Source organism: Hylobates moloch, unplaced genomic scaffold (assembly GCF_009828535.3).
Source record: "Hylobates moloch isolate HMO894 unplaced genomic scaffold, HMol_V3 SCAFFOLD_2, whole genome shotgun sequence".
Classification (NCBI taxonomy): Eukaryota; Metazoa; Chordata; class Mammalia; order Primates; family Hylobatidae; genus Hylobates; species Hylobates moloch.
In genome coordinates, this window is record NW_026652277.1 from 175,624,053 (window position 1) to 175,636,676 (window position 12,624).

Consider the following 12,624-nt stretch of genomic DNA (forward strand, 5'->3'; position numbering starts at 1 on the left):
GGTAGGCACAGTCTCTGTTTTTATGTGTTCCATAGATTTCGTACCCCAGTAATAAGACTCTTTCTGTGTACTAAGTAAAGCTCTAGCAAAATGTTGGGAGTTAATGTTCTATTTTTCTGTGAGACTACTGCTTTTTGAAGTGATACTTCATCTTTGTTGTTGGTTTGCTTTTTAAAGAAAAGGAAATAATGTTTTCCTGGTTTACATCTTTAATTTGTATTCATGAACAGGGCATGAAAAAGATGCTTGATTCAGACCTCATAGTGATCATGTTTATCTGAGTAGACTCCTTTCATATGTGCCATTTCTCAGATTTTAGACTAGCCCTTTGGAAAAAGTATACTCATTTCTCTGTGTGTGTGTGTATTTCTCTCTGTCTCACACACACACACACACACACACCCCTACCTTTGTGTTCAACACCTTTGTAGCAATACATTTTGGACCTTTCTGGTATTGGAGCAGACGTATCTCAGATGTGTGGGACTTGTCCCTGCGTTACTGTGCACAGCTCTGTCAGAGCCCAGAAAGCCAGTCCTTAGCTTGTAAAATGCAGAAAGTCACAGATGGTTAAATGGTTAAGATTTAATAATTACTCGTAATAGTAATTAGAGAAGTACCTGTTGTTGATTTTTACATATTATGAATAAACACACTCATTGCTTTGAAGTCCAAGTCGCATGTCTGGCTCTGCACTGGAGATGGTGCAGGGCACCACAGGAGGGTGAGAAGGATGAGGATGGGCACTGGCACTGGCACTGAAGGGCCTCGATGCAGAGAGAAAGTACAGCTTTCCTTTTTTTTTTTTTTTTTTTTTTTAAATTTTAGTCGAGACAGAGACTTATGTTACCCAGGCTAGTCTCGAACTCCTGGGCTCCAGCAATCCACCCACCTCAGCCTCCCTAAGTGCTGGGATTATAGGCGTGAGCCACCACGCTTGGCTGCTTTTCCTTCTTTACACAGATAAATGCACTGTTACTCCACGTTAGCCAATGAACCTTGTAGGGCAGTCTCATTCTCTTTCTGTACACTCATTTAACAGTTTTTCTTCTGTCTGAAGATAAAATGTTTGTGGATATTTGGTAATTTCTAGTAAATGGCTGAAATATAATAGTTCTTTTTCTTTTTCCAGCGTGTTACACGTTCCCAAGAAGAACTTCGAGAAGATAAAGCTTACCAACTTGAGCGGCATCGAATAGAGGCAGCTATGGACCGAAAATCTGATAGTGATATGTGGATAAATCAGAGCTCCTCACTGGACTCCAGTACGTCTAGCCAAGAGCATCTGAACCATTCCTCTAAGTCGGTCACCCCTGCTTCCACACTGACCAAAAGTGGCCCTGGCCGTTGGAAAACACCAGCAGCCATACCGGCCACCCCTGTGGCCGTCTCCCAGCCAATCCGAACAGACCTGCCTCCGCCACCCCCGCCACCTCCCGTCCACTATGCCGGTGATTTCGATGGAATGTCCATGGATTTGCCTCTCCCACCACCCCCTTCTGCCAACCAGATAGGGCTGCCGTCTGCGCAGGTGGCTGCTGCCGAACGGAAAAAGAGAGAAGAACATCAGCGTTGGTATGAGAAGGAGAAGGCCCGCCTGGAGGAGGAGCGGGAGAGGAAGCGGAGAGAGCAGGAGAGGAAGTTGGGCCAGATGCGCACTCAGTCTTTAAACCCTGCTCCGTTTTCTCCCCTGACCGCACAGCAGATGAAGCCCGAAAAGCCTTCCACGCTCCAGCGGCCCCAGGAAACAGTCATTCGGGAGCTGCAGCCTCAGCAGCAGCCCCGCACGATTGAGCGCAGAGACTTGCAGTACATCACAGTCAGCAAAGAGGAGCTTTCCTCGGGAGACAGTCTGTCCCCTGACCCGTGGAAGCGGGACGCCAAGGAGAAGCTGGAGAAGCAGCAGCAGATGCACATCGTGGACATGCTGAGCAAGGAGATCCAGGAGCTCCAGGGCAAACCTGACCGCAGCGCCGAGGAGAGCGACCGGCTGCGCAAGCTCATGCTGGAGTGGCAGTTCCAGAAGAGACTCCAGGAGTCGAAGCAGAAGGACGAAGATGACGAGGAGGAGGAGGACGACGATGTGGACACCATGCTGATCATGCAGCGCCTGGAGGCTGAACGAAGAGCGAGGGTAAAGGGGGGAGTGCTTTGGCTGTCCCCATCTGTGGTCCCTATTTTAGCTTCTGCGTGTTTCCTTTGGGGATAGCTAGGCCCCTGATCGTGATAAGGATTAAAAGGGCCCCCAGGCTTATACTGTTTTATTCTATGTGTTACTCTTGGCTGATGTCGTAGAGAAATGAGTCAAGGCTATAAGGCCAAATTTTTTAAGACATGCTTTGACAAGTATTAAATACAATTCAAATGGAACTTGATTGTTTTCATTAGCAAACTCATAATTATCCTTTTCCTTAACACTTCCAGTTGAGAAAACAAGTATTTGTTAATGACCAGTAATAATCTTGATCCAGGGTAGGCAAAATTTTTCTTCCAGGGCCAGATTGATACCTTAGGCTTTGCAGGCCATGGGGACTGTGGCAACCCCTAGCTCTGCTGTTGTAGCACAAAAGCAGCCCCAGGCACAAGTAAACACATGGGTGTGTCTCTGTGCCAGTAAAACTTTATTTACAGAAACACAGGGCAGATCACTGGCTGGCCCCTGGTCTTGTCAGCATTTTGTGGTGGTTAACAAAAGAAACTGTTCAGATCATTACATTGACAGTCATTACCAAAAATAGAATCTTCACAGTAGTTGTACTGTTGATGAAGCAAGCATTTGTTAAGGTAATAAACAATTATATTCCAATTGTAGCATAAAGATATTGAGAACTGATTTTATTCTTATTTCTCCATAGTATGAAAATGATTTTTGTTTTAAATAAACTTAACAAAAGTAAAATTTAAATTCGTTTAACACAGTGAATTGTGATGCAGAAATTTTAGATAAAAGCAAGACTTTGTTACTCTATAAAGAGAACTGTTAAGAAGCATTTAGTGCTATTAATTTGGGCATTTATTAATATTAATTTATAGAGAATGCTATTGACCATATTGTGTCCATGAGTTTTAGTGATTTTTTTTCTTTTTTAGACACAGTGCAATATTTTGAGAAAAGATGGCCAGAGCCATGTTCTTTTTATCTTTTGAATTCTGTTTCTAATTTTGACTTTTTTTATGCTGTTAATGGTAAAGCTCTACCAGGAGCTATTAGGTCAGACATTTTAATCTTTCTACCTCACAATGAAATTTAACCTTAGATAATAATTTGTGAGTCCTTAGATCCTTAGAGCCCAGTAGTGTGATTCTTTTTCGATTTGCTCTGTGAATTTTTCCTGGAAAGTCTCTCTCACACATACTTCTTAATATATACATATCTCAGCCAAAATGTGTGTATATATAAAACTTTCAGCTTGAATCCCCTTAGACACTTAAGTTTCTTAATGAGGCCAAAGTGTGAATTATTACATTGTTTTACTACTATTTTTATTAGTATTCCTCAAGTCATCAGTAGTAAACTTCCTGATGAGTAGCTGTGTTTACTGTAAGCACTGTTTTATTTGAAAAACCAACCACTACATTAATAGCTATTTTACTTTAAAAGTAGCTTAAAAAATACAGTACTTTAAAAGTACTATGCATTCCCCTCTCCATCAGAGCCCTCTGAAAGGTGCTGGGCCTGCTGGCACCAGGTGCATGCTCCTCTGCTCTGGCCAGTGTGGCTCCTGGGTGCACTAAGATGGATTCGTTAGGAACATAAGGACGTGCACGGCCTTGTGTCGCCCACACCCCAAAAGACGGAAGGATGTCTTTTCCTTCACTGCATTTTCAACTCTGAATATACAACTGTTGCCTATGGCAAATGAGTCAACAGTATCAGCATTTCTTATTGTTATAACTGTATCCTGACAATAATGAAAAATTAGCCTTGTAGTATTTCTGTATCTTTTTCTTTGAGGACTAAACTTTTATTTAAAGGTCTCAGAGTTTTTCCAAATGGATTAAAACACTGAATATTTCAAAGCCTTTTAGTATGAATTGTGATATTTGGAAAGTTTCTTATGAAAATTTAGTAAAAAATATTTGCTTTTTGCTTAGTAGTTATGTTACAATTAGTATCTTAGTCTCCAAATAAGAAAGCTAAGGGAAATTTTGCTGTTTTTTATTTTCTATGTATCCTAATGATGAAACTCATTTAATACCATGTGGGCATTTTTCTGTTTCTGAATACTAGAAGTTAGTCTGTAGTTCTTTACCTTTCTCATCAAGTTGTCGAAACACAGATGACTCGTGATAGTGAGAAAATATGCCGATGGCAGATTACAGGTCTAAACCTAACTTTTTTTTCCACACTTCATCTTTCTTTTTTTTTTTTCTTTCTCTGTTACCTGCAGCAGACTGCTATGCCAGCAATCTCTGTTCTAGATTTGGTATGTTCTTGTTTCTTTCCCTTTGGTACTTTTTTCCTGTCTTGATTTTCTTTTCTTTCAGTGGTGGCTGTTTTATGTTTTCAGTAGATCCAGTTCTCCTTAGGGGTGTCCTCCATAAGGAGATGGAGTCCCTGACACTTTAGAAGCATGCCTTTGAATGTTCCTAGATTTAGTTACTCTTTGCTTTTCTCTGTTAATTTTAAGTGTTACTGTTTGTTTATGGTTTCGACCTTTTCTCAGTTTCAGTCATAAATTGATTCTGTGTATTCTTATGTAGTCATAAATACATGAGCAAATGAAATAAATTTTGTAATGAGTAATCTATTTCTTTTTTTCACATTAGACGTAGATTTTAAATATTCAGTTGTTGTAAACTCAGCTGAAAGCGTATTGACGTTATGTGCCAGTTAAGATATAGCTGTCTTATTGGTAGAGTAAGAGGTTTCCAGTGAACATGTATTCTATGTTTTCTTTAATAATGTAACGTGGATTTTAATTCAGTTCATCAGCCTGCTGAAAAATACTTGAGGTTCATGGTCTGTTGTAAATTCAAAGTGTTCATTGTCATATTGGGGAAGTTTGGCTCATCGTTTAGGGCCCATTATGCTTGCGTATGGTATCTTTATCACCTGCTGTACAATTATACTCTGATATATTTATATGAACTTGAAGACAAATTCTAGTCAACTTACAAAGACAAAAGCCAATATCAGACATTACATTTAAAATCTGTGAATCAAGGTTTGACTTTAATGGCCTTTTCACCAAATAATAGTCCCCTTTTCCTTTTCCCCCCTCAGTTTAGCACAGTGGCAATAACACCTTAGAGGGGAACCTTTCTTACAAACACCTCCCGTCCTTGGTGATTGGAAGGCATATTTTCTGAGCTTTGCATTTTTTTTTTTTTTACATGAAACAAAGATTTAAAAGTATACATTTTTCTCCCTACTTCTCTGTGTGTTTTGGTGTACATAAGTGTAGCTGGAAGATATTGATCAGAGTCACCTTAGTGTGAGATATTCATTCAGCAAATACTTGCTCAGCATCCATGACACGGGTGGACACTGACCTGAGGCATTGAAGATACCAGCCAGCTCTCAGGCCCAAAGAGAGTTTCTTATACTATGAAGAATTCTGTGACACATGAACAGTAAAATAATGCTTGCAATAAGGTTTTTGTTCCATAGGAATAATTCAGAGAGTTTCTTTCTTTAAAAGATAATTATTTTGAGTATTAATACTGATCTTAACCATGTTTCTGAGCATTTCTTAGCCCAGTTCCCCAGTACATATTATTAACAGCACCTCATTATTTATAAAATTATTGGGTGGGCACAGTGGTTCATGCCTGTAATCCCAGCACTTTGGGAGGCCGAGGCAGGCGAATCACCTGAGGCCAGGAGTTCAAGACCAGCCTGACCAACATGGCAAAACCTCATCTCTACTAAAAATACAAAAATTAGCTGGGCACAGTGGCGGGCACCTGTAATCCTAGCTACTCAGGAGGCTGAGGCATGAGACTTGCTTGAACCGAGGAGGTGGAGGTTGCAGTGACCAGAGATTGCACCACTGCACTCCAGCCTGGGGGACAGAGCAAGACTTTGGCTCAAAAAAAAAAAAAAAAAAAAAAAAAAAAAAACTATAGAATTCTTTTTATGTAAGAATTGGCATGTTATCCTAGGAGACCCTCATCTGTGAAGATATTAGCCCTCTCCTTAATAAGGATAAGGGCAAATATGTGACTATATAGGGAGCAACACTATCCAGTAGGGTTCTTAAGATATTTTCTTAGACACATCACAGGATTTTCAGGTAGATAATTAGGTAAATGAGGCAGTTCTTTTCCTGTTTGGAAGCAGCTGAGTTCCATAAAGTTGGGAGGCTGCCTGCACTGGTTTCTGCTCTTCCCTCTGGTCTCTTTGTGACCCATCACCCCTCTCAGTCCAGGGCCTACCTTCTCCATCCTCTGTGCTCACTTCTGACCTGAGACGGTAGCACCACTTTGATGCCAGCAATGTCCTCATTTGATTTCTAGTCCAAGCTTCTCGCACACTAAAGACTTAGATATCCACCTGCCCATGTAACATCTCCACGTGGAGTCAAGTAAGACTTTTGGAATGCAGCATGCTCAAAGTGAAATCTTTGTCTCCTTCACTCGCCTTGCACTGCTCATCATTCTGCCTTCAGCCTTCCCCATTTCAGCTGATGCTTCGAGTTGCTCAGGCAAGAAACCTCACAGTCATGCATGACCCCCTTTTTTCTCTGTTCAGAAACTCTACTGGCTTGACCTCCTCACAACCTGACCAGCCTCTGTGCCCCCGTGACCAGAGCCTCTCTCCTTTCCTGCCTGGGTCACTGCGAGAGACTGGCAGGACCCCTTGGTACTGCCCCCCAGTCCCTTCACAGGACAGCCTTGGCATAGCATACAGCAGTCCCACGAGAACGTCCTCACAGCCCTCCTAAGTCTCTCCCTTCACTTAGACAGGCAGTCCAAGTTTGCTCGGGTCTCATCTCCTCTTCACACTCTTGCCCACTGGCCCTCCAGCCTGCCTGCCTGCCTGCCTTCCTTCTAGTGACCCTCCACATGCTGGGCCGTCGGGAGGGTCCCTGCCCGTCTCCATGGCTGACCCTCTTGGCACATGCAGGTGTCTCTCAGATGCCACCTTTCCGGGGGCCCACCTGCCCCCACTGCTTCATATTGGGGGGGCCCACCTGCCCATGCTGCTTTGTATCAGGGGCCCACTGGCCTCACTGTGTCCTGCGTGTTTCTCTGTGGACATGCTATACACATTACTTATCATTAGGCATGTTTGTCTCTTCTGGGTAGCGCCACCTCCATGGGAACAGTGACCTTTGTCCAAGTTTCTAGAAGAGTTCTGGAGTGTGGTAGGCAGTCGAGTGAGTGGGATCGGATTCCAGGCCAAGGTCCCAGGCTCTCGAAGGTGTGTGACCTTCCTGACTGTTAGCATCTCAAGAGTAAAGCTGTCACTAGGTTGTCTCCTATTTTAATGCCTGAGATGGTGTGTAAGTCATGTTCAAACCAAAGTCTGACTTGCTGGAGGGATCTCCTTCAGCACTAGATTATGATGAAGCCCATTGTGTCTCTAGGGCTTTTCCTTTATATCCCATGGGCAAATCCAGGACACCTGGAATTCGTCAGGAAGTCTTCTTTCTCCGGGCAGAGCACTCTGTCCTAGCCTTGGAACCTGTCTGTAACTTGAATAGCCGGTCAGTTAGGACCATGGAGGTGGCCATGACTGTGGCTACAGCTTTGCCTGGCTACAGCCTCGAGAAGTAGCTAGTCCTTCCACCTGATGACAAGGTGTGTGACTCACGCCTTCATTGCTCCAGGTTGCCACGTAACTGCATATATTCCTCTCATTTCCTCATGACAAACCAATTCTGTGGCAGAGCACAAGGGCCTAAGCCAGCATGGAAGAGATTGACCCAGTATCATACAGAGCAGGTGAGAGCCAGGGTCTCCAAACCCACCATGGGAGAGACTTGGCCAGTACATGTTAAACATTCCTAATCTGAAAATCCAGAATCCAAAATCCAAAGCTCTTTGAGCACCAACATTATGCCACAAGTAGAAAATTCCACACCTGACCTCAGTGGCAGGTTGTAGTCAAAGCTTCGTTTTATGTCCAAAATTATTTCAAATATTGTATAAAATTACCTTTAGGCTATATATATGTATATATAAAGTGTATATCAAACAGAAATCAATTCATATTTAGACTTGGGTCTTGTTCCCAGGATATCTCATTATGTATATGCAATTAGTCCAAAAATAAACAATCCAAAATTTGAAACACTTCTGGTTCCAAGCATTTTGAATAAGGGATACTCTGCTTTGTATCACGTGGATCAAGTGAGAGTGAAGGTTTTAACAAGAATTTTCTGAATTCATATTAAGTGCTCTTTCTAGGACACAAAAATGCCTCTTTTTGTAACACTGTAGTGGCAGGAACCATTTTCTTGAAATTTACTTGGTTTGACACATCTCTCCGTGGCTAAGCTCAGGTTTGTCTTGTTTAACATGTTTTAATGGGTCATCTGCTGACTCAGAAAACATGAGAATTCACAGGAGAAATTCCTCCCCCTTGGGGTAATACCAGTGAAAAGATGTTTTCAAAGAGTTCAGTGGTTCTGCTGCTTTCCTTACATGAAAACCCAAGCTAGGTCTTCCCTCCTATTCCGCTTTCTTGTTTTTGTTTGTTGTTTGTTTTTGCGTGGAACGGTAGAAATTGGGTATACGTCTGTTGAGCATCCCAGGCATAGAAGGGGTTGAATTAAAAGCCTTATAAAAATTTCAAGCAGGAATTAGTAGGAAGCCTAATTTCAGAATTGTTTCTTCAGAGAAATCTGTCTGTGGGAAGTCAGACTGTATTTTGTCTATTCAAATTGGAGTGCCTCTAGAATGAAAATGGGCCCTGCCCAGAATATCAAAGCCGTAGTGTAGTCACAGTGCATCTTCCGGAAGGCCAGTTTTACTCAAGGAATTAGGAGAAGAAATATGTTCGTATTAAAACCAACACATACGTATTACAGAATGGAATACAAAGTTTGTATGATTGCGTAAAACAGTTGCCCTAAAAGAACTTCAAGCTTCTGTTGTAGGCCACTTTGAGCCACACTGTCTTACTTGGGGATTACGCTGTTAAGTCTCTGCCACAAGGGCGTTTCACCAGCTAAGCTCTAGATCTTACAATTTCTAATAAAATCGTCATTTTACTTAAATCTGAAAAAAGCGTGTGGGCTGTGCTACAGGAAGGGAGCTAGCACGTACTGAGTACCAGGTGCTACAGTGGATGGTTTTTCCTGTGTCATTGAATACATTCTACCACTGTGAGAGAGGACTTCATTTTCCTAATGAGGACATCGGTCCCTAAGACATAGAGTAGACTTTTGCTTGGTCTAAAAACCAGGTGTTATGTCACTTATCAAAGGCACTCCAATTCAATCATTAATTTGTAATAAATGATCTAATCAGGAGTTTTCATGTTTTTGTCCTTAAAATTTTTTTAGGGTGGACATTTTTAAAGAGAGGGAGCATACGCAGAAAAAGTCTGTAGAGAAAAAGGCTTTTTAAGTGCATTGACAGAGTCATGTTTTCAGTAATTTGTCAAAAAGTAAAGAGTATTATGATCCCATTTTATGTTCAGATACCAGTTTCATTTTCATGATACAAAATTATAAACACACAGATCTCAACATATACACATACATGTATGTATATAAAACCTGAAAGTACCTGTTTTGGGGAATGTGGACTACCCATGTAGCAGAACCTTGGTTCAAGCTTGCTCCATACTGGCTTTCAAATCCCAGCATAGTTCTCGATGTAGAATAACTTTCAGTCTGCAGGGTCTTGATTCATCGGGGAATAGTTATTTTTTAGTCTATTCTGCTCTCTCCTCAAAGATCACTTCCTGCAAGGCTATTTTGGTAGCGTGTAACTTTTCACTCTTTTAATCAAAGTGCTCATCTAATAGGCAGTTTGCCACTGGATTGCCGGGTGATTAAATTTGTAATTTAAGTTAAAATATCCTTTAACTGTTACTGAATGTAAGTAACCCATACAATTCAATGTACTGTTTTAAGCTATTATTTTGAGTAAATTAAGAGATTCTCATTTTTCTCAATGCTTTGTGAATGGTGAGAGTAAAGCAACATAGCTTTGAAGAACAAAACAATTTATGTTTTGGAGATGGAAATACATGAGTTAGCCAAAGAGTGGAAAGAAACTGCCTTAATTACACTGGTGCTGGTTAATTTGCCTTCCTTTACGAATAGTAACTAATGAGCTGAACACAAGGAGAGGCTCCTTGCTTACTGCATTCCAGATTTAGAAGAATAGAGGGTTTTGAGAAGAAAATGCCTGTTTATAGATTTATAAAAAATTATGAAAATGATAATTGTTCTGATTTCTTAAAATATACTTCTATTTAAAAGAACTAATTGGCTCTATCATTGTGTAACACTTTCTTGCTCAGCACTTATTTTTAATTGGGGCTAGAAAATATTAACATAAATTAGTTAGTGCTTTGTGGGATAAGGAAAAGACTCATGTTGCATTAATGCAATTTTACATTCTACCCTAAATTACTTTTCTGTAGAATATTTAATATTCTCACTTGCTTTATTTTGCTGTTTTTGTTTGGCGCTGTTTCTCCTAGTTCTCCTAGTTTTTCCTGAGCCCTGAAATCCTTGCTGAACATTTCCATCCTTTGCTCTGGCCCCTGGTGCAGGAAGCCTGCGGGGAGCCGTGGCTGGTTCTGTCAACTCAAGGGCAAGGCATCACCGACGGCTTCCTTGTGGGTTCTCAGTGGCATCTACTCCTGCTATAAGCCCCCTAAAAGCCAGTCATCCTAACATCCCTCTGGGGTATGGATAGGTTGTCCTAAAGACACAGTTCAATTATTTGTCTCTTTGAGAAGGCAATTTTAATATTTTTCTAAGATGTTTTATTATTGTTTATTGACATGAAAAAGCCTAATAACACAGGTTAATTTATTCTTTCTCACCAGATACAGTGTTTTCTTCACAGAAGTCAAGGGAGAGTGAAGTTGTTAGATTTTTATTAAAAAAAAAAAATACATACCAAATCAATTCAAATCCCAGCAGTTAACATTGTTATATTTCTGCTACAAACAATTTATAGACAAACTGGTAATTCTGTAGAAATTGAAACACATAGGAATTTTATGTAAGGGATTCCTGCAGTGGTTAGAGATTGAACTAGATGGCTTTAAGTTTCATTTTAATCCTATAAATATTGATTACTTCTTCATGATGTATGATAATACAGCTGTGGGTGTTCCTGTAGCATAGGTCTATACCAGATAAGAAGTAAATGGAGAACACAGTTTTCAAAGTTACCATTATCTTAGACTAGAATAACAGAAAAGCTGTGTGTATCCAAGACCAAAAGGGAGAGTCTTTCTGTTCTGCACTGGTTGCTAATCCACGGTTCCTCTTTAGAAAAGGTATTTTCAACCTATAGTGCATAGAGATGTGAGCAGAAGGATAAAGGAGCTAAAAATTGAAAAGAAGAGACTTAGGTATTTGAAGGACATCCTTAAGTATTTGAATGGTATGAAGGAAAGGTATCTTTTTGTGTTGTTTCAAAAAGGCAGAACTAGAATGACCAAAAAGAGAAAAACAGGTAATGAATTGTTAACATAAGAACTTCTTGACTAGTGTTACCTGAAAACAGAATGGATTGTATTGACTGAGAGGTCAACATTCGGTCCAGACAGAAGAGAGGTGAGATAGGGCTCCTTCCCATCTCAGGTTCAGAGTCCATGGTGCAGAGTGTAGGATACTCCTGAGTCGGGAGGGAATTCTTGAAGTCCAGGGTGGGATCTGGTGGGAGCTGATGGTAAAGGGCAGAGGAGAGAGAGTGGCAGGCCTTGGTCCCCGGGAAAGATGGACGACTGCCCGGCCCACTGGAGTCACATATGCTGCTTCTGTCCCACCTATGCAGAGGCAAGTGGGGGCCTCCCTCTTCTACAAGACATTCATAGTGGAAATTAAAAAGGGAGAAGGAAGGAGGTGTTTTAAGTGTGTTCTGCAGGTCCATCAAGTGGGGCCTGTTTGAGCCTGTTAAGTTACATGAACGAGTTAACTAAATTTGTTCCAGTAAAAGAATTGTGCTTGTTGAATTGTGAATGTAGATGATAAATTCCATCTTATAGCCGTGATTAATGGAGGAATAACTCTGGGATTTGTGGCAACCGTTTTTAGGTAATTTATTTTAAAATTGTAGAGCTAAAAAAATGTAAAAAGTTTTATCTTCCAACAGTGAGTTTAACCTGGTATTTTGTATTTAACTTTCTGTGTGTGTGTATGTGTATATGTGTGTCTACTTGTCTTCATGTGTGCATTTTATGTCTTGTGCTGGTGGAGTTTGTGGAGGGAGATTAATGTCAGCCTGTTGTTAGTTGCAGGACGAGGAGCGGAGGCGGCAGCAGCAGTTAGAAGAGATGCGCAAGCGGGAAGCGGAAGACCGAGCGAGGCAAGAGGAAGAGCGCCGGCGGCAGGAGGAGGAGCGAACAAAACGAGACGCTGAAGAAAAGGTTATGGTCCTCTAAGGGCAGCTAGAATTTTACCAAGTTAGCCTGAACGTAATCGATTGGCTGGGGCAGAGCGGGCTGGAAGTTCTGTGTGTCTTAAGAAGCACAAGGCAGAG

At 41.3% G+C, this 12,624-nt stretch overlaps 1 protein-coding gene across 10 annotated transcripts in view; it reads left to right on the forward strand.

Moving 5' to 3' along the window:
• Window positions 1–12,624, forward strand: part of AFDN (afadin, adherens junction formation factor) — a 146,774-nt gene that overhangs the window by 124,882 nt on the left and 9,268 nt on the right. For 6 of the 10 annotated variants that reach the window (XM_058435687.1, XM_032162546.2, XM_058435688.1 and 3 more), the window contains 2 exons: window positions 1,133–2,134; window positions 12,377–12,511. In XM_058435687.1, the coding sequence (XP_058291670.1) occupies window positions 1,133–2,134; window positions 12,377–12,511 (1,137 nt within the window). Of the gene's footprint in view, window positions 1–1,132; window positions 2,135–4,391; window positions 4,428–12,376; window positions 12,512–12,624 lie in introns of all 10 variants that reach the window. The other 4 variants (XM_058435686.1, XM_032162496.2, XM_032162535.2 and 1 more) reach the window with 2 other exon arrangements.